Source organism: Drosophila teissieri, chromosome 2L (assembly GCF_016746235.2).
Source record: "Drosophila teissieri strain GT53w chromosome 2L, Prin_Dtei_1.1, whole genome shotgun sequence".
Taxonomy (NCBI): domain Eukaryota; kingdom Metazoa; phylum Arthropoda; class Insecta; order Diptera; family Drosophilidae; genus Drosophila; species Drosophila teissieri.
In genome coordinates, this window is record NC_053029.1 from 2,184,564 (window position 1) to 2,208,350 (window position 23,787).

The 23,787-nt window shown below is 44.1% G+C and overlaps 1 protein-coding gene and 1 pseudogene across 1 annotated transcript; one reads left to right on the forward strand and one right to left on the reverse strand.

Moving 5' to 3' along the window:
* Window positions 1–134: 134 nt before the first annotated feature.
* On the reverse strand, window positions 135–23,257 carry LOC122611814 (ets DNA-binding protein pokkuri). Its single transcript, XM_043785151.1, has 4 exons — window positions 22,345–23,257; window positions 1,726–3,002; window positions 870–1,659; window positions 135–805 (listed from the first exon to the last, which is right to left on the reverse strand). The coding sequence occupies exons 2-4, from the start codon at window positions 2,909–2,911 to the stop codon at window positions 565–567; spliced, it is 2,217 nt and encodes a 738-aa protein (XP_043641086.1). The 5' UTR covers window positions 2,912–3,002; window positions 22,345–23,257; the 3' UTR covers window positions 135–564.
* LOC122611815 lies at window positions 12,043–12,950 on the forward strand (annotated as a pseudogene).
* Window positions 23,258–23,787: the final 530 nt, after the last annotated feature.

The window sequence follows — 23,787 nt, forward strand, 5'->3', positions numbered from 1 at the left end:
GTTTGTTTGATAAATGTAGAAATTGGCACATAATCGAAGGCTGCGCTGCGCCGGCTCAAGAAATCTACTTACAACAACGAAATTACATGCACTCTGCGTTCGCTTAGCTTAGCTTAATAAATACGCTTGATGTATAAAATAAATGTATGTATGATTGTGTGTTTGTTTATGCAGATGTGATTTCTATATACAGAAAGTTGGACAGGTCGTTTGAAACCCGCAAAGAAAGTATAAAACAGCAGTTATTAGAAGAACCTTTGATTATGAATTGAATATTGAATATCAAGTTTCGTGTAAGGAAGAAATACAATCTTATTTCCCCATGAAATTTCGAAATGAAATTGCTACAAATTCTCCAAAAATGAGTTATCCGTTTCGTTTGCATTCTAAGCGACCCATCCTAACCGAAAGGCATCCAGATTTATATCCAGCAGAGTGTCTGTCTATGTGCCTGTGCGCTTGTTGTGCTGGTCCCACTTTATTTAGCTCAGGTAATGTTGTGTGTGTTCAGGAGGGAGTGGAAGATGGAAGTAGTGCGGTGATTGTCTCAGGACACTTCTCCTCCTACTGCTGCATATGTCGGAAGGAGTCCTCCGACTCGCCGCCATTGCAATCGCTTTCCATGGGCACTGGCTGTGCTTGCTCGCTGACCTGATCCATGGGCCTGGGTGAGCTGCTGGCATTGGAGGCTCCTCCCTGCTGGTCCTCGTGCTTGGGGGACTGCCCCGCTGGCGAAGCGGCCACCTGGTGTTCGTTGTATCGTATTAACTTGATGGTCGTCAGGCCGTCAGCGTTGCGAATGAGTCTGCAGAGCGAAAGCTTGATTAGCCAATGATTTTAAAATGTGATATTAATAGCCTTCCACTTACGGATAACAGTCCTCGTTGCTGGCAGCAGTGCTCTTGCTGCTCACACTGAGGTCCGTGGGCTTCAGATCCTCGCCAGCGCTTTCCGAACCCGATCCCGAGCCATTCTCCAATTTTAGGGGGTGGAACTGGAACTTGTCGGGTCCTCCAATAGCGGATGGGGTGTTCAGGGCAGGGGAATTGGGTGGCGGACCAGCTGCCGCCGCCGAAAGGTAGTGGAAGGCTCCATTGATGGCGTGCATGAAGAGCGGCGAAGTGGGTGGTGGACCGTAGGCCGCAGCAGCCGCTGCTGCCACCGCTGCAACGGCGGGCAGGCTCATTGGACCATTCCGCGAGGCGGGACGCGGTGGCGATTGATGTTGTTGCTGCTGGGACTGCTGCTGCTGCTGCTGGGTATTCCAGTTCTGGCCAGCAGGACTTCCAGGTGCCTGACTGCTGCCCTGTGGCATTGATGGGCTGCCGCCATTGCCATTCGTCGGTGTCGATTGACGCAAGAGCGATATATTCTTGATGTTCTTCAGCTCCGTGGGATTGCGCAGAAACTGATAGCAATGTCGCTCGCCCTGCACTTTGCGCAGTATGTTTACCCTGTAGTAATAACGCAGGGCACGCGACATCTTGTCGTAATTCATGGACAGATGGTTCTTCTGGATGCCCCACAACTTTGCCAGTCCGGCGGGATCAACGATCTTGAAGACTCCCGTATCGCGGCACTTCCAGGCTATCAGATCGCTGTACTTCTGGTTGCGATCGTTCAGCAGCTGTTGCAAAAAGTCCCACAACAGGCGGCCATCTGCGATAAACAAATAAGAATAGAGGTTAGTCCTTGTTTAGGTAACAACTTCACTTAACAACTTACTTGTATTAGGCTCAGAATTCTCGGGGAAGAACTCCCTCTTTGCTTTGTACATATAACTGGGCGTGGTCGGTGCGGAGATGGATCCTCCAGCAGGGGTCACAACTGGACCAGCAGTATTATCCAGGGTCAGCTTCTGGGGCAATTGTTGTTGCTGCTGTTGCTGCTGCTGCTGCAACTGGTGCTGCTGCGCCTGAGCAGCTACTGCGGCCACGGCAGCAGCCTGTTGCTGCTGCTGCTGTTGTTGCTGCTGGGACCATGAGTTCACAAAACTATTCGTGAGCTGTTGCGTCCAATTGGGCTTAATATCTTTCAGTATGGGTGTTCCTGGCGGACTGGCCGTGCTGTAGGAGAGTGGTGCTGGTGGCAACTTGCTCACGCCACCACTGGTCTCGGAGTACTCCTCATCGGAATCAGAGTGATTACTGCTGGCACTGCTAATACCCTTCATGGGCATAATGTTCGGCTGGGAGCCATTGCTGCCGGTGCTGCTGGCACTCGACGATGTGGGATTGCTGGTGTTTGTGGCTCCTCCTGCAGCTGGTGCGGGTCCTCCTGCTGATCCTGGTGCTCCTCCATTGGCTCCTCCATTTTGGTAAGGTGCCTGTGGTGGACTACTCGCCTGGGAATCCACTGAGGGCGGAGGACTCAGCGTAACCGAATTCGGCGCCATAAAATGGTGACCTGCTAGACTGTGAGCAGAGCTGTGGAAGGGACTGTTCTCCGGAGGAGCGTTCAGCGGTGGCCACGTGGGCGTCGGCGGATGGCTGTGCGGCGACAGGGGATAACGACTGGTGGGCGTCACTGGACTGTTGGGCAGATGCCACTGCATCATGTGGGATTCTATGATCAACATCTGCAGCACATTGTGGAGCACATCTCCTGCCCCAGGACACCTGTGACCGAAGTCCGCTCGTGTCAGCAAGCACAGCGCCTTGCCGTTCATTTGGAAGAGATCAAAGTCGAGTTTGGGGAGATCGAATTCGCGGACGCAGAACCGCAGGAAGACAAGCACATCCTCGCGGCTCCAGAGGCGCGGATCGGAAGGCAGGGATGGGGGCAGTTGTGTCTTAAGCTCCGCCAGCTGGCTGGACGGCGCCGGAGGACAGCGCCACAGCACATCGCTCCAGATGCCGGGATTCAGCGAGTTCAATGATAACTGTACTGGGAGCATTTTCATTTTGGACATGCAGCCACAGTGTGTAAGGAAATGTCCTGGTCAGCGGATCCGTATCAGTGGGTTAGTGGAAGCCACTGGAGTTGCTTTTAAGCGGCGTTATCTAAAAATAATAAGATACAAAGTTTGACATCAGTTAAGTGGCTTAAGCAAGCATTGGATATATAATTATATATGTACAAGAAATTCCATTTATAGTGTAAGCGATTAAAAGAGTAATGTGAGTAACTGGTATCACGCTGGAATAATATTTACAAAATTGTTTAAATTTATTTTAGACATTATTGTGAGTAATCCATGTAAATGTTGGCCATCGTGAATCACATCGATTCAAAGCACTCTACACTTGTATTATTTGATCCTTTTCAATGTGTATTAAGACACGTTTATTAAAGTTCAAGGCACTATAACTCAAACCGTACATTTCTTCACAGCACCATTTGAATCATTTAGAGCGAAACTTTTGTTTATTTTAAATGCTGGGTAAGGCAGATATGGAAAACTACCACGGATTCAGGCACGGATGCCAAACACACGGTTCCTCTGGCGGTTCAAAGTTCACTGCTGAGTAATATCCAACGCAAAAGGATGTGGCCAATGGATGTTGTTGATCACTCGTCGACACACTTCCGCCAGAGAAATATCTAAGCCGACACATCACCTAGTCGGGAACGGGAACGGGGATGGGTAGTAGGTAGGGGTAGCCAGTGTATCCCGCTCCCAGACGCCACACATACCGATCCGATGCGATCCGGTCCGATTCGATCCGTCAACGGGAGCGAGCGGGAGAGCGACACTCAGACACTCAGACAGACATTCGCATTCCAACCAAATCAGATTTCTTCATAATCGTCGCGGGGCAGCCGATGGACGGAGGATGAAATAAACAAATAATATATCTCTTCGATGCCGACGCACGAACAACAAAAACAACAGCAACCACAGAAACAACAGAAACGCGAGCGAACGATCTATTTGCGCGTGTGAGCGTGATGGTACAGCGATATATGGCATATAGCGGGCAAGCGCATCCGAACACTACTTGGCGCAAACTGGCGGCGGGATCTCGATCTCGGAGAGCGCAGAGCGTGACTCACTGGCAGCGGCAGAGGCTAAGACTGAGACCGGGGCAGCGCAGCAGAGGATCAGGCAGCGGCAGAGGTCTGGACCGGACCTCTCTCGCTCTTCCTCTTCGATATCTCCGCTCAGCGGGCATCTTCGGCGGCAGCGGCAGCAGCAGCAGCAGCAGCAGCAGCAGCAGCGGGATCGCCAGCAACACACCCCCGCAGCGACCTAGGCGCAGGCAGACGAGAGGGGAAGAGCAAGAGCGGGAGAAGATCGTTCGAAAAAGAAAAAAGGTTCAACCACAACGAACTGGGGAATGCGCTACACGGAGAAAAATTAAAACCAGCCACATAGGCACTTAGGCAATTGTTGACCTGAAAATGCATCTAACTTTGATTTCACGTACCATTGCTGTACTCTTATTGATTACTAGCTTTTTATTGCATGCCCATCAAAGCCTGCCTCGTGTGCAAGCCCAACAATTGGCGCCCAATGTGGGGCCCAGCCTTAAGTCCCATTTAGGCGCTTCCGCTATCATATCCGGATACTTAATATAATAGCAGTTGACAATTCACACCTCGACAAAAGAAATTCGTGAATAATGAAATTTCCACAACCTTGGTTTCAATTTCACTTCCTGGTGATATTTTGAAAGCAGTGATAGAGGTTGCCAAAGAATACAATTAAATCTTGAAAAGTGTAAGGTAACGAGATGAGACCCCTTAAACATGTTAGTATATTATAGGAGTTTGATTTTTAGCTAAGGTTCCTAGAGCATTTCTTAGTCGCCAAAGCCCGTGGACGGCAGCTTTTTAATTGTAAATTTCTCAATATGGTAATTTCCACCAAAAATGTGTGATGTCTTCGGTGTATGGGTGTGCATGGGCGGCGGTACACTGCCGTTCCGGATGTGTACAAACCGATCGCAGACACACAAAAACCGAAAGACGTATACACACATGGCGGTGGTGGTGATCATTTGCTGTAAAGATTTCAACATAAGCGAATGTATTGATGGCACACGGCGAGGGGGGGAAAAGGGGGGAGCGGCCGAGTCGAACGTCTCTCGAAACTTGAAAGCCGTGCCCATTGCCCACTCTCGTATCTTGCTGCAGCAGCAGCAGCAGCAAACGGAAGTGCACATTCCAAGCAGCAAACCCGTTTCCAAAAGCAGCAGCAGCCGGAGAAGAGGGAGTGGGATGGGAGCAGCCCGTGTTGGAGAAAGACGCTGCTGCGATGGGGCAACTAATAAATCCGCCAGTGGGTAAGGAGAGCAGCAAGTCTCAGTCGGTGGATCGAAATGATGATGAAGAGTTGGGGAGCTTGGCGAGAAGGTGTAGCAGCAGCTAAACATGGTCGACACTATCCACAGACAATTGATGGAAAATACCAAAACCATGATTTTTTTTAAATGTTAGGACCTCAGATCGTTGGTGCTAGATGGTCGTCCTCTGCTGTGCTTATTCCCACTTATAGCCGGACCAGACGTTTTCGCTGCACACATGTTCAGATTTATCTCGCATCTCTCCTCACCGACTTGGATCCGACTGCGACTGTCTCACTCTCCCGAAAGAAACTTCCTCATTCTCCGGGAAGCGCTTTCAACAAGTGAGCGCTGCCGAGTGCGCCAGAAAGGGAGGGCAAGAACAAGAAATATTTGTGGCGGCGATGGGGAAAAATGGGGTGGGGGGGGATGTTGGCGATGATGAGGATGATAATAATCGCCTTGAATATTTTATTGTGCATGTAGAGGGCTTAGAGGGGGTCTATCCGATCCACAAGCGATCCGATCTATTTGTTTTTGAAGAGAGCTAGAGGTAAATGCTGATGCCCCGCCGCTGATTGTGCACACTCCACATACAGGCACACACCACACTCACACCAGAACGATCCTACGTGTTATTTCGGTTGCCACAACACATGGTTGAGTTTTCACTAAAATAAAATCATATATTCTAGTGCACACATGTTCCGCAGCACCAGCAACAGCAACGGCAACACAAAATAAATAAACATTCGGCTAAAAGTTCGAGTCGGTGGCACGTAGTAAAATGACAAATGAATGCTCATCAGCCAGCAACAGAAACACAGAAAAAAAAAAAAGAAAAGGAAGGCAGGACAGCAAGCCCAGGAAGAGGCAGAGTTGGGGAAGTTCACTGAGAAAAATGTAAACAGCTGATTTGGGTCATGTCTTACAAGATTTGGCGCCCACCGTGGGACATTGCTCCCAGAGGCACAAGGCCAGAGGATTCTATATGGAACCCATTTCTCTCAGTGCATCACGTCTTCTCACGCACGCAATAAGAGTATAAAGAATATTTCTAAATCTCGACACAGGAGGCGCGGCAGAGAAGAATCCGAAAAGAGCAGCATTCAGTCACCTCTCCCTCTCTGGCACAACTCGAAATCAAGTCAGGCACACAGGTAGTTCAAAATCAGAGGTAAGGTATGCGAGCGATCTGGAACCGGTTTCAACGGAAATTACAAACGAAAATTATAAAACGATCAGTTTAGAAAAAGAAAGAAACAAATGCCTGGGGGAGTGGAAGGAAAGCTGGAAAACCAAAAACAAGCAAATGGGTTAAAGAATGCCATGAGCTCTTTTTTTCTACGAGTATTATTGGCAATGTTTCCGTTTTTGGCGAAGAGAAAAGATTTCCAAGGAGGAGGAGGAGGAGGAGGTTTTCGTGTGTGGGATCGTGGGATCGGAAATGCTAGAAAATGGGACATGAGAGATCTAGAAGGCGGATAAGGAAGTCGAGGAGCTAAGTGTTCCTATAGCAGCGCGAATGGAAAGGATTTTGTGGCACAGCAATCAGATAAGATACGTTAAACGTTCATACCAGCTTGGATTTTTGCACTATTATTCCTATCTGGTGTATGAAATCTTTGCCGTTTTCTTGAATAATTTCACTGTGAGATATTTCTCAGGATTACCCAGTGCAGCCTTCTAATAATATTAAGTAAAAAGTGGCATCCTGTTCGCATATCACTTATAATACAGCAGCACACAGTGCTCCCCTAGCGCTTAGCCGCTTAAGACGACACTCAAATGGCATTTGTGATCGGCACTCCTAGACGCAGCTGGAATTCCAGCTTGCCAAGTGAATCACCCGACTGAGTGCCCGGACCAGGAGTTGAACGTTAATGAGTAATTTCCGCAGGCGCATCCTCTCCGCGCTGGACCCCCGCCACGTCTCCCCGCCCCGCTGCCCAGCAGACACTGGGTGCATCAAGTGCTGCGCAGTAAGAACGATGGGAAAATAAGAAAATCTGATAGCCAGAAATGTCGGGGAAAAGGAACCGAACCCGAAGAGAGACAGAAGCGACAGCAGCCATGGCGCATTAAGATTAACGGCTCAGTGTTCGATCGAAGGGAAGGTGCGAGAAAGAGAGAGTCAGAGGGATGCTGTCTCCCTTTCTACACTGACAAACTTTTCAAGTAATGTTCAATACAAGTATTTTCATAGCTATTTTCATTTCATTTATTAGAAGTCTTCTTGTTTCCCTATCTAAGTCCAATTACCAACTGCCACATTTCTCTCAGTGTGCCGATCAGGTAGAAGAGCAGCAATGAGGAAATGCGTCCGTCCTTCCCCTACCTGATCTGCACTTTGCTTTACATCTTGTAGGACTTCTTGGAAACCGGGCTACGGATCTCCTTGAAGCCCATCAAAGAATGGAATGAAGTAACTGAAAGGAAGAATGACGAGGCATGTGGTGCCTATGGTGGTGGTGCTCATACACATAGTGCTGGTGGTGCTGCTGTCGTTGACATTTGATCTCTTTTATGAGGTCTTTCTTCGGCGAGCTCAAGTGCAGCATCGTTTTTGTTTATCTCGTCTTTTTTGTTGTTGGGCTGGTGTTTTCGTTCTGGCCCTAAATCAACCCCTAAAGCAAAGGGATTTGACCCTAGTCCGCAAATTGTGTGTAATTCAATGAGTTTTCTTGGGGTTCTCAGTTCGATTCATATCGATCGAGGTAGGTAGGTATACGATGTTCTTTTGACAGCCAGATGTAAGGTAATCTGGGCATTCACTTAGCCAATAAAGAGCTTTGATATACAGGTCAATAGAAAAAGAATGGTTTCATTCCAAACGCAATAAACCGTAAAATATCTAGGGTTTGTGTTTCATATCAAAAGGAAAAGATCAACAGTCACGACAATCACTTCTAGAGGTAGCTGCTAGCTAATCAATAAAACTTTAAAGGTGTCACATTTGCAATTCCCCGATCTGTGCAGGCTTTCGAGCACTCAATGAGCTATGATGAGTAATGGTGGAGGTTCACTTAGGGTTCGAGTTCATGTGGTTCCTATAGATGTGTTTACTTTCTGCACGTGTATTTCAGGCTCGGATATTGCCATTGGTGTCTGTGTGCCCGCTCATATCAAATACTCAATTAATAAGCATAAAAAAGATATTCAAAATTCGAAATAGCTAAGTCAACGACCTGCTTGGCTTTTATAACTGCTCGGCGCTCAACACTCGTCGCCGTATATATTTAAGAAACAGCAACAACGCTCGTAACTCTTGATTTACCTTAGCCCCCGTTATCCCCCCATCACTCCCCCCTTTTTTCAACGCTTTTAGACGCTGCTGAGCGTGCATAACAAGCGCGTGAGCGTATCGTGTTTGCTATTTGTGTTTGCCCTCGCTTGGCTGTATTGGTATGTTGGTAGAAAAAAAAAAAAAAGTAAGAAAAAAATATAAATAAAAAACGCCAATTCCGGGTTCTTCTTCGCAACACAAAACGGCGAAAAAAAAAATATATAGAGAAAAAGTATGCGAAGCAGCGGGGGAAATAAAGCCAAATGTCTGTGGTTCATTTTCTGTCTAGATCGTCAGTTTGTGCGCTCAGCTTCGCGGGCCGCAGGCGCTTTTCTTTTGTTTTATTGTTATTTCTTCGGTCACTTTTCGAGCCAGCCCTCTAGCCCTCAAACCACAAGGGAGGCTCAAAGCTCAAGCTCAGGCAAATCAATCATCGTTACGCACTTTTTTTGGGAAGCTCAAAACCGATCTCAAGTCGGGCCAGACCCTAAGCCTTGCGGTAGCTGTAAATGAAGAAAGAAAGGAGGGCCACGGGCGTTCTTTCACCTAAAGCTTGCTTAGGTCTTTAGAATACAGTGATCTCTAGAGAGCACGAACATGCAGTTCTGATCGATAGTTCTCTAGGCCTGTAGAAATTCAAACCATCGACTGCTCTCCTACCAATCATGTTCTGGAAACACAAGAGCTTCTAAAACTGCTTTTGCACTTTTAAAACGTATAAATCGAAATAGTTCTTACCACTGTAGTTTTCTCTTTTGATCAGGCGACAAGATCTGGCCAACATTAGAGTCTTCCTCCACCTCTTCTCCAGCTTTACCTCCGAGCTCTGCTGTTTTGCTCGATCGGAAAGAGAGGTGTAGAAAAATAGAAGAGAGATGGCGAGATCCACAGCTGCTGGAGGCGTTACGTGACGTGTTTGTTCTAATGTAGCTCAAACCTCGGCTTCAAGTCTTTGTTTTTTTTCTGTTTTTCTTATTTTCTACCTTTTTTACCTTATCGTAGTAAAGGTATACTAATTCGTTGAAATATGTAACAGAAGAACTTCCCATATAATATATATTCTTGATCAGATCAGTAGCGAGTCGATCTGGACATGTCGTCTGTCCGTCGTCTGTCTGTCCGTCTGTCTGTCGTCCGTATGACGTCGAGATTCAGAACTACAAAGCTAGAATTAGATAGCATACAGATCAGGACATAGACGCAGGCAAGTTGTCGATTCATTTGCACCCATCTAACGCCCAACGCTAAACTGCACCCCACTTTTGAAAAGTTTTGATATTTTTTCATTTTTTATTAGTCTTGTAATTTTATCGATTTCCAAAAACTTTTTGCACGCCACTCTACGCCACACGCAAACTTCTTTGCACTTCACTAGCTGATAACGGTATCAATATGGGATCGACTATAGGTTCTCTTTTTTTTTTTTTGTGGAACTCTTTCTGCTGCCTCATTGTTCATCTTTATGTGGTCGTCGGGTCTGCGAAGGGGCAAAGAGATGGACTGCCTAATGATATCAAACGTTCGATAACCTCTTCGAGTTTCTTATAAATATGCAAACTCGAAGCACAGCACAAGCAACACACACCTCTGCTATGCTGATCATTCTCATGACTACGGAGATATCCGACTTCATAAAGAGCATTGGAACAATCGGAAAACAAAGGGCGCAAAAGCACAGCATCATCATTACGATCATTATCATAATGCTTATGATCGAATCGGTAGCTAACTACCTAGGAATAATAAGAACCACAGAAATCGAGAGGGGGAGAGACGCTAGAGATCTCCAGTCAGATATTTCATTTCCATACGATGGATGAGTTCATCAAACGCCCAGACAAGAGTTCAGAATCATTCTTGTTTTTGCTCTCCGAAGTTGTTGTTGATGATGGGGACTTTCAGATGCACTGAGGGAAAACAAAATTCTTTGGATTTCTAGGTCACAGTTTTGCCCATAATAGCACATAGTAACCACGAATTCTCCAGACAATAGTGATAGCCCAATTTTGTTCTGTGTACACATAGTGTTTGCTGGTGAGGAGCTGGATACTCATAGACCTAGACCGCATCAACCGCATCATTTGTGCCCATTACATTCAATTAGTCGCATCTGCGTTTTTGTTTCAACTCTTTGCGATTTTCTCGCACTTGCATCAATCTTCCCCGTCCCTCCTCCTCCTCCTCCTTCTGCTCACCAATGCTTTTCCTGCCCACCATCCTAACTTAATAAGGCACTCATCAACATCATCATCATCATTGTTGGACTGCTGCCTGCAGCAAGAATTTAATGTTTGCCCCTTATACCGAAGGGGGTTGCCAACGAGGAGCAGAAAAAGGGGGCAGTGGACATCTCATGTGCGTCTCTTTGGCTTGGGGTCGGGGTCAGTACGGGTTCAATTGAGTTGGTTGACATGAGTAGCTTCCGTGTTTGAAGACCACAAAATACTCTTGAGCAGAGTTTACATGACTGAACGCAGGACAATGGAGAAAACAGAGAAAACTGTGTAATTAGGTTGGCTGATAGTAAGGGTATTAAACTATTTCATTTCACAAGTCAACATTTCCGAAGAGCATCACTAAACCACCCACAAGCCACCCATCAACACAATCTTCTGGGGGCTCTTCGGCTGAAGAACACTAAAGGAACCTTGTCCATCAAGCTGATAAGATCCAAAGTCGCAGTTAGTTGAGTCCCAGTTCCAGTTCCAGATCCCGTCCTCGACGCACACCTGCTGCGGAGGCCTTTGGCGCTTCACATGGCGATATATATCTGTTAACTAGGATTACTTGTTGTCTTGGGTGTCGCTGCTCTGATAAAGACCAACAGAAATAGACAGAACACATAAAAGATACAACATGTTCCGCTATCCGCTGTCGCACACTTCCACCATAATGTTTATATGTATTATGAAATGTTTACGATTTGCTTGAGTTTCAGTAAGTTCATAACAAATATGCCCCCTCCGCAGATAAGATAACGCATAGATACATAGAGCAATCTGACTTGACTCGACTTCAGTCGTTCGCTTCGGACTCCCCTTCACTTTTTATTGCTCGCGAGTCGCGACTGACTTCCCATCGAAGAAAGACTTTTAGCGACTTCCTGCTCCGATGGTTTGCCTATTGATCGGCCTGATCTTCCAGCTTCCTGTGGGCAATTGGATCGGGGTCCAGCGTAAAGCAACCTAGCTGAGTCGCATACACTGCGATGAAAGTCATTCTAAGTTAAAATATGACCGTTACTCAATTAAAGGGAGTGCGAAGTAGAAATTTCAACCGATTAAATGTATTTTTGGTTTATTCATTCATATGGAAAACTCCATATCTATTCCATTCCATCCACACTCACAAAAACTGAACTGAAAAAACGAAACATTCACAATATTTTCGCTGCATAATTAAACAGATTTTAAAATACTATTTAATTGCCAGTATTTTTCTTGATAGTACCGAACCAATTGTGAATCGTATTATCTATTTTAATTGATGGTTTTTAAATGAACTAATCTGGAACGTTTTTAATAGATACATCAATATGTTAAGCACCAGCAAGCTCTGTTTTCCCGCAGTCGTTCTCCAGCTTATTGCCGATTTGATTGTGGATTTATTGGCCAGTTGAATATACACACCAAAAGGATAATGGCGATCAAGCTGAATTTGTTCGTCGCTTTTCTGATGATTTACATATATTATATCACAGAGGTAACAAATTGTTATAACTGACAAGCCATTTTTAAAAGAGCTACTTTTAGGTTTATTCCCGATTGGAAGTTACAAACATACAATGCGAGTCTCTAGATAAAGACTTTTGTTTAATTGAAAATTGTTTTCTGAAATCTGTGAACCGATCTTACAAATATATTTCAATTAAAGTAAACCTCCTTCAGATACCCGTAACCAATGTTAAGGTAATGTATTACAAATATCTCATTATATTTTAGCGATTAAAATAAGATAATATTCTTTAATTCAGGTGCATTTTGGTCTTTATCAACGTTTAAATGGCTATAAACCCTTTCTCTACAATATTACTCTTGACGCGTGCAAGTTCCTAAAATCGCCAAAATCCAATCCAGTTGCTCTTTATTTTTACAATTATTTCAAAAATTTTTCCAACATGCAACACCCTTGTCCCTATGACGTAGGTATACCCGAAGTTTATTAATATGCATATTTAATATTATATTTTTTTAGCATGATATTATCGTCGATAAGATGTCATATGATAGTATAAATAATATGGCAACCAAAGTACTGCCCTTTCCGGAAGGAAATTATATGTTTGAATCAGACTGGATGTTCTACGGCATTCGTCGAGTTGTAGTTAAGCTATATTCCTCACTTACTACATTTTGATGATATGTAAAACAATCTTTGTAAAACTATTACATTTCAATAATAAACAAGAGAGAACACGTGCAATATAGAATCGCTCGATCGTTTTAAACTAAATTGTATGTACAATTTAGTGGATGTGCTTAGATCGCCAACTTTCTTTCACGTTTACGATCATAGTCCCAATTTTTCTATGTGCAATAAGTGATTGCTAGCTGACTCGATCCGATCGCCCGTCCATTTCTTCTGTTTTTTTTTTGTTGTGCACACAATCTGGTCGGGCATCTAAACCGGTAGTTAGTATTTGCACTAGTAATCAAGCACATACATAGCCAACATCTAGGCATGCATGGCGAAGCCGCTTCCTCCGTCCGCCTCCCCGCACTTGGAGCCAAAGAACTTTGACGATCGCGCTTCGCATCTTAATTACAGAGGAGAACGAGCTGAAAAAAATAGCGAAGAAACAAAAAACAAAGCCGAGAGCCAGTAGCCGGCCAAACCTGAATTGTAAAAACGTTCTAAGCGAACTGAACTCAACCGAAGCGAACTGAACTTAACCGAGCTGGTCGGTGGGGAACGTTTAAAGCGTCGTCGTGGAAAGACACTTAATAAATGCGGAAGCGGATGTTCGAAGCTACAGAAAACAGAAACGGAGAGACGCTGACGCTTGTCTATAATCACAATCTGGTTCCAAGACGCAGGGAACAGGGAAATGCAAAAAAAATCAGCGATCGTATGAAGAGTAAGTGCGCGTAAGCTAATACCATACGTCGTCCATGCCACAGGTTGTGCACATCTACGTAGCCAGGGAAGTCCACGTCCACTGAGGAACAGCAGGAATATCATCATCACTAGCATCATCATCATGACCATCGCTCACTTCCTCCGACAGTTCGATGGTGGGAATCCAAAGCATGTAATCGCTGATGATGTGTAATACACGAGCTAATGCTGCAAAGCGTGTTCAGGAAATTGGCCATATCTTTAAACGATTAGGGGCTTTGGAAAAGGGCGGCACACGAATTATTGATTAAGAGAAGAGCTTTACAAACATCATAAAAAGCGATTAGAAACGGAACCGGATTGCAGATAAGACGGCAAAGCCAATACTCCATGCCAACTATCAGTTGAAGTGCGGAGCAGCGAAAGGAACCATTTCCTTGAAAACTTATAAATGCTGCTTTTCGCAGGAAAATGAAATCCGCATGATTCTAATCTATTTACTAGCTGGAAATGCCATATTCAATAGAAACGATGAAAAGCTTTCCAGCACCCGAACCTATTGAGTTTTAATCAAGGAAACGAGTAGTGTTAATCAATCAGTGCATTCTAAGGCACCAGGAAGGTGGCGGGTTTAGAAGCACTTCCTCAAGTGCCACAACTAATTTGACTTCGGTTTCCAGGCGGAATTTCCCGACTGCACTTCGATAGTTTGGCTTTTTGCTATGCGCTTCTTGCTGTTCTAGGAGAGCTGATTAGCAGGCGAGCGCGCATTTTGAAAAGGCTTGTCCAGAGATTGTTTTCACCCAAGCCCGCAATAACGATGATAATTATATGAACGCACATACAAATACTCGTATGGGGACGAGAAGAGGCGAAAGCTTGAAGCTTGATAAGCACGGACAATGGCAAGGGAGTGAGTGAGTGTGGACACAATAATAATAAACAATTGCTGACTGTGCCGCAAGTTGCTCTTAAGTAGCCACTAAAACGTGGCGAACCGACCTAATGAGATAAAAAGTACCACCGACACAGAGCACTCGGCGCACGAGACAACAAGAGGAATACCCAGAATCTGGCAATCCAAGAACTAACAATTGTAATAGACAGAGCCCGAGCCCGAGCCCTCTAAGATCTGGGGATCTCTTGAGGTTGCTGCGCATTGCCGGCGGCCAAGAACTCATTTAAGCTGCTGCTAATTATGAATTTGGCGACAATAGAGGAGCAGCGCAGCAGAGGCGAAGAGTGCTCCATCTGCGGCCCGGGAATCCGAGTCGGAATCTCCGTTTCTGTTTCTGTTTCTGTTGCTGTTTCCAGCTCCTTCAACAACGTTGCGCTACGTGCTGTTCGTGTCAATTTTGTTGTTTGTTTTAATTCGTGTTTGCCTTACTTGGAAAATTATAATATAATCTCCTGCTTGACTCGGACCCCACCCCACCCCACCCCGTCTTATCCCATTCCATCCCCTCATTTGTGGGTTCATCTCATCTGGCCCGAGGATATTTTCGAGGCTGTCGTTTCATTTGACACTTGGTCCGCAGACAGGGCGGCGTTCGCTTGAAAATTTCTCAACTGTAATTCCAGTATTAATAAAACAATTTGGGCTTAGGTGCTGCTGGAGGAGATGAGGCGTAGGAAGAGGATTCCTTGCCACTTGAGCAGAGACAACTGACTTCCTTGAGTACGAAAAAGAGAACTGCCAAGTGGACTTTGATGTAAAGTGAGTTCTTAGATGAACTCTTTCTATACTAAGCCGACTTCCCTGGGCTGGGAACACTTAGAATACTTTAGAATAACTATGAAGGATAGCTCTTTTCCTAATACTAATGTTTTATGACTTACAAATTTTGTTCAAGAGATCTCGATAGAGGATTATGTTTAGAATATTTTAGTTACCTGAAAGTAAACAAGAGAAATAACATGATTAGTTAGTTATATTCAGAAACACTTAAATAAGTGATATAATAAATAATGCAAATGAATCGTCCATTTGAGAATGCCCCACTTTACCCCTTTCGACCTTGGAAACGAACCCTATTTATATTCTTCGGTTCAGCCATTGCGTGAACGCATTTTGAAGTGCTGCCCTGACCAAAGGAGCCATAAAATAATCTCAAAACTCGTATCTCTGCGTATCAAGGTGTAAATAATTGAACAGCCCAATATTCTCGCCCCAACAACAACTGCAATCATTATAATAACACTTGTGAATACCACCATGCGATATGATTAAACAAAAAAGCCAAAAATAAAAAACTAAATACTTTTGTTTTGCTGCTTCTTTTCTTTCTTTCCTCGCTTTTCGTGTGTGAATGTGTGCCCAGATAGGAACTGTGTAGAAGTGTAATAAAAATAAATAAATTATAGCAAAAACAAAAGCAAAGGCAAAAGAAAAGGGTAATGGTAAATGTGACATGGATTGCGACTGATTACTGTATCAATTAAGACCGAAAAAAAACACAAAAACAAAAAACAAACAAGAAAACGAGAACCACCCACTCGAGCGCATAGCAAAAGCGTAAATTCTTGTACTGCCGTCATTTCCGGTTCCCCAAACTTCCCCACACTTCCCCACTCCCCAACAAAGACCACTCACTGTATCGAAAACACTTTTTGGAACCGCCCGCTCCCTTGGATTCCTTCCTGTTCGTACGCCCGCCCCTTACCACCCACCTGACTTTGGTTCCGAGCTGCTTTCCACTTTCCTTATCAGTCAGCGCCAACTGATTACACGCAAACGCACACCTGTTGCACATACATATTACTACCAATGCACGTAGGGTTTACTAGCCAGTGGGTCCCAAAAAAAAAAGGAATTTCGGCCAGCGTTATCTGTGCTATCGGCTCCGAAATCAAATTGATTTATGAAAGATTTGCCAAAATTCGGTTTCGATTTAAACCAAAAAGAAATAGTAATGAATGTGAAACGTACTCTCGCAGCTAGAAATAAGGAATCAATAGGCCATTATAGCAATACCAAAATGGTGGAAATCTATTCCAAATTAAGAACGCTTTCAAAAGCAACCTCCTTTTGTGCACTCCTCGTGCACAATTCATTGCAAGTGTGGCACAATAACTAGCTAAATTTCCTCTTCGCTGCCCGCTGCGTCTTGAAGTAGGCAATCCGGAGTATGACGAGAATGAGAATGCGGCTCCTCACCAGCGGCATTGTTCTCAGTGGAGGGCCTGCTGTTTCGAAGCCCGCCCCTCCCCCCTCCGGTGCACTCCTCTTCCTTCTTCCGCCTTTTGAATGCAATTTCCTTGAAGTGCCAAATGCCAAAACTCCATTGTGCGTCGCTGTTGTTTCCTCGGGTCAAGTCGAGGGGTCGATTCAGGTCGGGATCATATCGAGAGCTGGTCGCTTTGCCAGGGGTCGTGAGAGGCTGAGAGGGTCGCACAGTTAGGATCTCGAGAGTGACAATTATTGCCGGTGACCACCCACAAAGTTGCGAACCTGTTCCGCTTTCAGAACTCAGCCCATTGTTGTAGGTCCAACAGGTAGGTTAAAGGTGATGGTACGGATTTGATTTCCTGCAGGTAGTGGTTTTTTTCTTTTAGGCATTGATTTGGGTTTGCCTACATGCTCTTCATTTGAGTCATAATAATCCAGATAATCGCAATACCACAAAAATATGTTAATTGCACATTTGGATAAGCGCGTTTTTAAGAAGGGTCATTTATTGTAAATTGAGGATAAATAACTTGGGAATGGTTGAAACTGAGTTACTTTTTTCTTCGTTTTCCGTAAGCTCTATTTTTCTCAGTGCTCCCATACTTAATTTATCAGTTCCGCACAGTTACAGATACCCTTTGTATTAGATAAAGACTGTAATGGACAATCGTCGGTGGGTAAGTGTGACGTAGTAAGGGTCGCCTCAAGTATCTCTTGTTACCAGGCCATAAAACTTGGGTGTGTAACTCTCGTACCCCCCGGTAGCCCGTCTCTTTCTTGCAGCTCGAGGTTTTCCTCGTTGCTTCGTCGTCTCTGGGTTTTATCTCTTATAGCGATAGACAAGCGTTACGGATACTTCCTTTTTGGCGTTACGCCATCAGCTTAGGCTAGGTGCACCCAAAACTGTTACGTTATCCACCACGCAATTCCCCCCTATGGGGCCAGGGGGTTCCATGCCCCCTCCCCCCAACTCCACCCATGGGAGTTCAATAAGAAGAAAGAAGGAAAATTACCTAATTGTGTTGCATCGACAGACGACGACGACGACTTAAAAGCGACTTTCCACAACATTACTCCACTTCTTGCTTGATGTACTTTTGCCCCCCTTTTCCACCCACTACCCCCTTTGGGTGCCCCTTCCCCTTTTCCGTATGTGTGCCAAAAGGAAAATGTGCCACAAACTGCTGAAAATGCGGCGAATATTTGTGTTGTTTGTGTGTTTTGGCTTTTTCTGTTTGTTGCTTCGCTTCGTTCGCTTCTTTCTCCCTCTCCCGCTCTATCTCCTTCTCTCCCCCACCCGTTCAGTGTAGTTAGATAATAGCAAGTCACCGTTAAAGCACCAAAGTCGAGTTGAGCGGAGTATTATAACTCAAGCAAGACTTCCTATATTTTGAAACACGTTACGTTCGTAACATAATTCACACAACAGGTTACTCAGACAGCGAAAGAGACGGGTGCAGGCCAGGGCGACAGAGACAGCACCATCGCACTAGTGGAGTAATACGAGTATTAGTGTACTAGGTTTTAGTCGGATTTCGGTGCGGGCAGAAATTGGGAAACATCGGGAAATGATGATCGTGAGAAAAGATTGCGGGAACTTGTCAGAAGTCCAAGATGAATGGGTCGCTCGATGGGCGGAGATCTGCCAGTGAGGAGCTAAGTAGATTGCATTGGAAAGTTGCGGATATAAATTCAGCAAACATTTCAGTAATATTATGTTTACTAACATTATTATCAAACTTTTCTCATTTTAAATGTATTAAAAAATGAGTCATTTTTTATTATATATGTTTCACTTATTTCAATTTTAAATGATGCCATTTTACTGTTTAGCTTTGCATTATTTGACTACACACATAACTTGTAATATCTCTGGAAAACAAAATGATTCATTTTCTGAAAGCTGGCCTTATTCCAGGCATGATCTCATTGCACCAAAGACAATGTCAAAGTTTTTTCTGAGCAACAACTATAGATATTCCCACTGACCACATCCTTAAAGGCAAATTCTAAAGGAAATTCCCGAAACTCGCCCACTGTAGCCAATGAAAAGAGACAGCATGAGCTGAGTGAAAGAGAGGCAAGTGCTGTGTTTATATTTTACCGCTTTTAATGGCAAATTCGCACGATCGTTGATTGGAGTGTTGCTGTGGTTGCTGTTGCTGCTGCTTTTCTCGCCTGCCTTTTGCACTACTTTCTTTATTTCTTTTGCGAATTTGAGACGCGACGTAATGGAAGCTGGCTGCATTTATGGCAAATTCAGGTTAGTGTGATTTCGTTGCACTATAAAATGGGTTACAATGGGATGTATAGTACGCACAAGTGGTTCGTTCGCCGCTTTTTAAATGCAAATGTACAAAAACAGCGGCCAACAACAATAGCAACATCTGCTGCGCGATAGCAACAATATACGAATGTTCATATGCATGTATAGACATGTTTTAATGCATCTTTGTATGTAAATGTGCGCGATTCATATTGAATGCAAGCTTCCGCATGCAAGTTACACCAACAAACGCAAGCGAAATAGAAGAAAAGGAAGCAATGTAGCAAGAAGAAGAAAAACAACTAAAGCATTCGCCTAACAACAAAAGCGAACAGAAAGGAAAGACAAGAAGAAGACCACAACAAAATACACACACCCAAGCATTGATACAAATACATACATGGGTTTATCAGTGTGTGAGTTACTCGGCGACGTTCTCAGAGACCTTAACCCTTAAGTGACCCTAATATGATTAATTGAGGCTTGTGGTTACCATATCTTTATTATTTGTTATTTGTGTATGAAAGTACTGAATACGAGCTGAGCAGTATTTACAAAATAAAAAAACAACTGCGATAATCCCGAAATCGTATGTACATTTGTTTCTGGTTTTATTCGCTAATAGTTGGCCCTTCCGAAGAACTTGTCATGTCGTTTTCTTACCGACTGGAAAAAGTGAGCGACACACACACACATGCACTTTTTGCTTGCTCGGCATTTTGTGTTAATATCTCAGCCGCTTTAAGGCGTTTTTTATTGTTGTTTTTGCTGCTGCTGCTTGGCGTTTTCTTCCTCTTCCCTTCATTATTTTGCCGCCGCAAGTTGTTGTTGATTTGATGTTGTTGTACGGGTTGGCTGTGATTCGCACGTGTGAGTGCGAGTGAGTCAGTTGCTGAACCAATGTGTGTGTGTGTTTGAGTAAGAGGGAATAGGTCGATGTTTTCTTGTTTCCATCTCCCTCTGTCCCCCACACTCTTTCTCCCCACGATCAACAGTTTTTATACCTGTTTGCTTTGCTCCTCCATCTTCCTCTTTTCTTGCGATCGCCGCCTGTCTCCCTCCCGCTTACACTTTTGACCCGCTCTCTTCCGTGCACTTGCCGTGCTCTTTCTCTTACGTCGTTTGTCTTTCGCCCCACACAAACACACACACACAACCGCACACATTCACCCATTCCCCATTACGTTGTTTCTTTTTGTTGGGAGCAATGCGGAAGTGAATTTAATTTATTGTATTTACGCTGCTTTTGCCGCTTTTCTGCCGCCGGCTGGTCACCAGGCCAAGTCTCTAGGGGCTTGGCGAGGGGGGAGCGGGGAAAGAGAGAACCAGGAAAGGAAAACCGCCAAGCGAAATCGCAGCTTCTACAAGTCTTATTTCGTTTTCCGCTAATTGAAGAGAGAAACTGTTTATTTTTGAGAAACCAATCTTAATACATCCATGCGCACAGTCGTAAGCAGGTTAATAGGTACAGATAAATGGTATGACATTGCGTTATAAACCTATTTACTATCCTAGGGGATTGTTTACTTTTTATTTATTATAGGTGATTACCGATAAGATATTAAAAGGTAATAGTACTTTCCATTATTTTTTTAATTTTAAAAGTGACTAGCTGTATCATCTTAAAAACTTTTCCCACTGATAAGGAAGTATTCCTTTCCCCGGGAGCTATTTTTCTGTCGCAAACAGTGCGAGTGTTTGTTTTATACATAATGAAATTTATTGGCGAGAATTTATTCTGCGCTCGTCAAAAAAAAAATAAAATAACGGAGGTGGCGCACGATCAGGTGTGTGTCTAGTTCGCACCCCCCACCGCCACCTCCTGAAATCACCTACACATACATATGCATATATGTACCTTATAGCTGCGGCAGAAGCAGGAACTGTTTGGCTGATTTGTTCGACGTCGTCGGTCGGCAAAGGCAAATAAATAAACACAATTCTGCTGGCTGTTTTACTTTTTTTTTATATACATACTATATGAACATACATATATATGCACATATGTTACATATGTACATACGGCTTTATGGCAGTGTGGGTATTTCTTTTCGCCATAGCGCCCCGGCGATAAGATTTCGCTGACGCTTGCCAGAGTCGCCGGAGTCACCCTAATTGGAGCTCAACGCTCCGCTTTTGTTTCACTTCACTTCCATAGAAAAGTGCATGCAACAAGAGACTCGTGAACCGAACAGAAAGAACCATTCCGAAAGCCCGGTTCTATACCATATAGCGCATAGCACACCGATATGCATTCCGATAATTACCGTTTCCATCATTTTCGAGAAGGAAAACTCGGGACTGGCCAATATGATGCAACGGGCATTACGAAAAGCCCCTATGTACATATGTAGGTACCGTAATGTGAAGTGAAATGTGAATAGAAGAGGCTATTTTCCAGGTGAATCGATCTCGTTCGTATCGTAGAATGCTAGGAAATCGGTGGAGCGTGCCGTGCATACAATGCAAGTCAAGACAGTAGGCTTGGGAAGAGAAATTACTATCATATCATATTGTTGCTAGACTACTGAGTATAGACTTGAGTATAATAATTTAGCACAACCCAACTTGACTGTAAGAAATATCTAATCTATTCGAAGAAGACATGAAACAGGTTTTCCACAATAGTTCAACATACAACAAATTACGCGCAACAATCAGATAACAAAACAATAATTAAACTATAAAACCACTCCCAAAGATCCCCATAAAATTGTAACTCGTAATATTTAAACAAGCCCCAATGAAAACGCCACAATCAGATCCACTGAACAGCCAAATAAATCAACTAAAACCTTAGATAAACCGTACTTGCCGAGTCTTCTGCCATCTCAAATGTACGAACCAAATATAGCCCAACTTATCTGTTTACACGTGTAGATCCCACAAATTGTTGACCTCAACCAGAGACCAAAACTCAGACATTGTAAGACGTCGGGTGGAGACGTGGAGCGAAGTGGGGAAGTCATATGCAGTAGATAACCAAAGGCAGATTAAGGTGGAGCAATTATTTATCAGCTGCTTCAGACAAGACACTTTTCTGTTTTCATGACCATTGTGACGTAGCTATGGGAAATACATGTACCAAAAGATGGTCTTTTAACCAATTCGTAAAAAAGCAACCACGACAATGGGGAGATACAAGGGTATTGTCTGTTAACACCGATTAAAGGTAATTCTTTAATGGCTTTGCACGCTTAAGAATATAAAACAACTTCACATATTGTGAGTATCATTGTGCTTACATATTGAGACAAAAAATGTATTTATTTTTGGCGCTCTTTTCTGCTACGATATTGAAAAGGATTTAAAGTATTAAAATGCGCAAGTTTCTTACCTGTTTGCTCCACTGTGCACTGTGGTTACGTACTGTAAGGTGAGTGAGTGATTTCGTCTGTTTGCGTTGGGCTTCGGATTCGATTCTTGAGCTTTTTAGCGACAGAAGCAACGCGGAAGCGGATATGTCCAGATCCCAGAATGCTTTAGCTTTTGCTTCGCTTTCTTGTTTTTTTGTTTTTGGTTTTGTTTCTGTTAATTCGATGTTGTTCTTGTTGTTATCTGCTGATGACGAAGAGGGCGTCGCGCCAAGTTGCCATTGTTGTTTGTGTTGCTGTTTCCTTTTGGTAGGGGGTCGCCGAGTGGGCGGTGGTTGTGTGCTTTTGGGGCTAATCCTGGCTCTCTGTTTTTGTTTTTGTTTTCGCTTCGTTCTGCGACGAATGCCAGCCGCAAAGCGGAGCAAATAAACAAGAAGAAGGCGAAGTCAAGCGTTTTTACTTCCGCCGCCGCCTTAGCAGCACGCACACACAAGCAGACGCGGGCACACAAACGCACACGCACACTGTAAGACACTCACGCGATGCACTTGCACTCTGGCGTTTTGTTCGTGTATTTGTTGTTGTACTTTGGCATTTCCTCTTTTCGTCTTCCTTTTCACTTTTGCTTGCACTTCTTGTTGCGTTGCTTTGCTCTCGCTGCTGTTGCTGTTGTTTTTGTTGTTGTTGCTGTCGCTCTTGTTTATTTCTTATTTCCGTTTCGCGCACATCCACACACTCTCGCACTCCGGGCAAAGTAAACACACACCGAGTTAAGTTGGCTGCGGGAAGAACCGTTCGTTTGGTCAACGCCGCGCACGAATTAAATTCTATTAATTGTGAATTAATCAATTTAAAACATATTAGTTTGCCATTTACAGCAGAATGTCTAGTTGCTTTCAGGAGCGACTCGTCAACACGTCCGCCCAGCACGACAGTTTCTGGCGTTTTGACTGCCGATTCGATTTCGATTCGAACAGGCGGCGAACAACGCAGTCGGCGCATGCGCACAGCAGAGAAGAGAGAGCCAGAGAGAGAGAGAGTGGGAGAGGAGAGACATTTAAAACAGCAAAAATAGTTAAAAAAGAACTGGCGCCTCGCTGAGAATACGAAAATAAGATAATTATTTAAGGAAGTCGCGCTTTGATCCGTTTTAGCGCCCAAGATTTATATCTTAAATCGGAGCTGTATTTCGCGGTACAGTGAAGCCTCGATGCCAGTTATATAGATAAGTTTACTGTTTTAAAGATTTATAAACGCTTTACTCCGCGTTATTTATTAATATTTACAAATAACCGCATAACAGAGTTTGTTAGACTTGCATGCGCCACAAAATTTGAATTCCGGAATTATTTCACAATTATCGCAATTAACATTCGTATTTTATTTTCGTAATTTTTAAAATTCCCAGATTCCTCACAATTGCCATAATAATCTCGATTACGTTATTATACTTTTGAGAAGTAGGA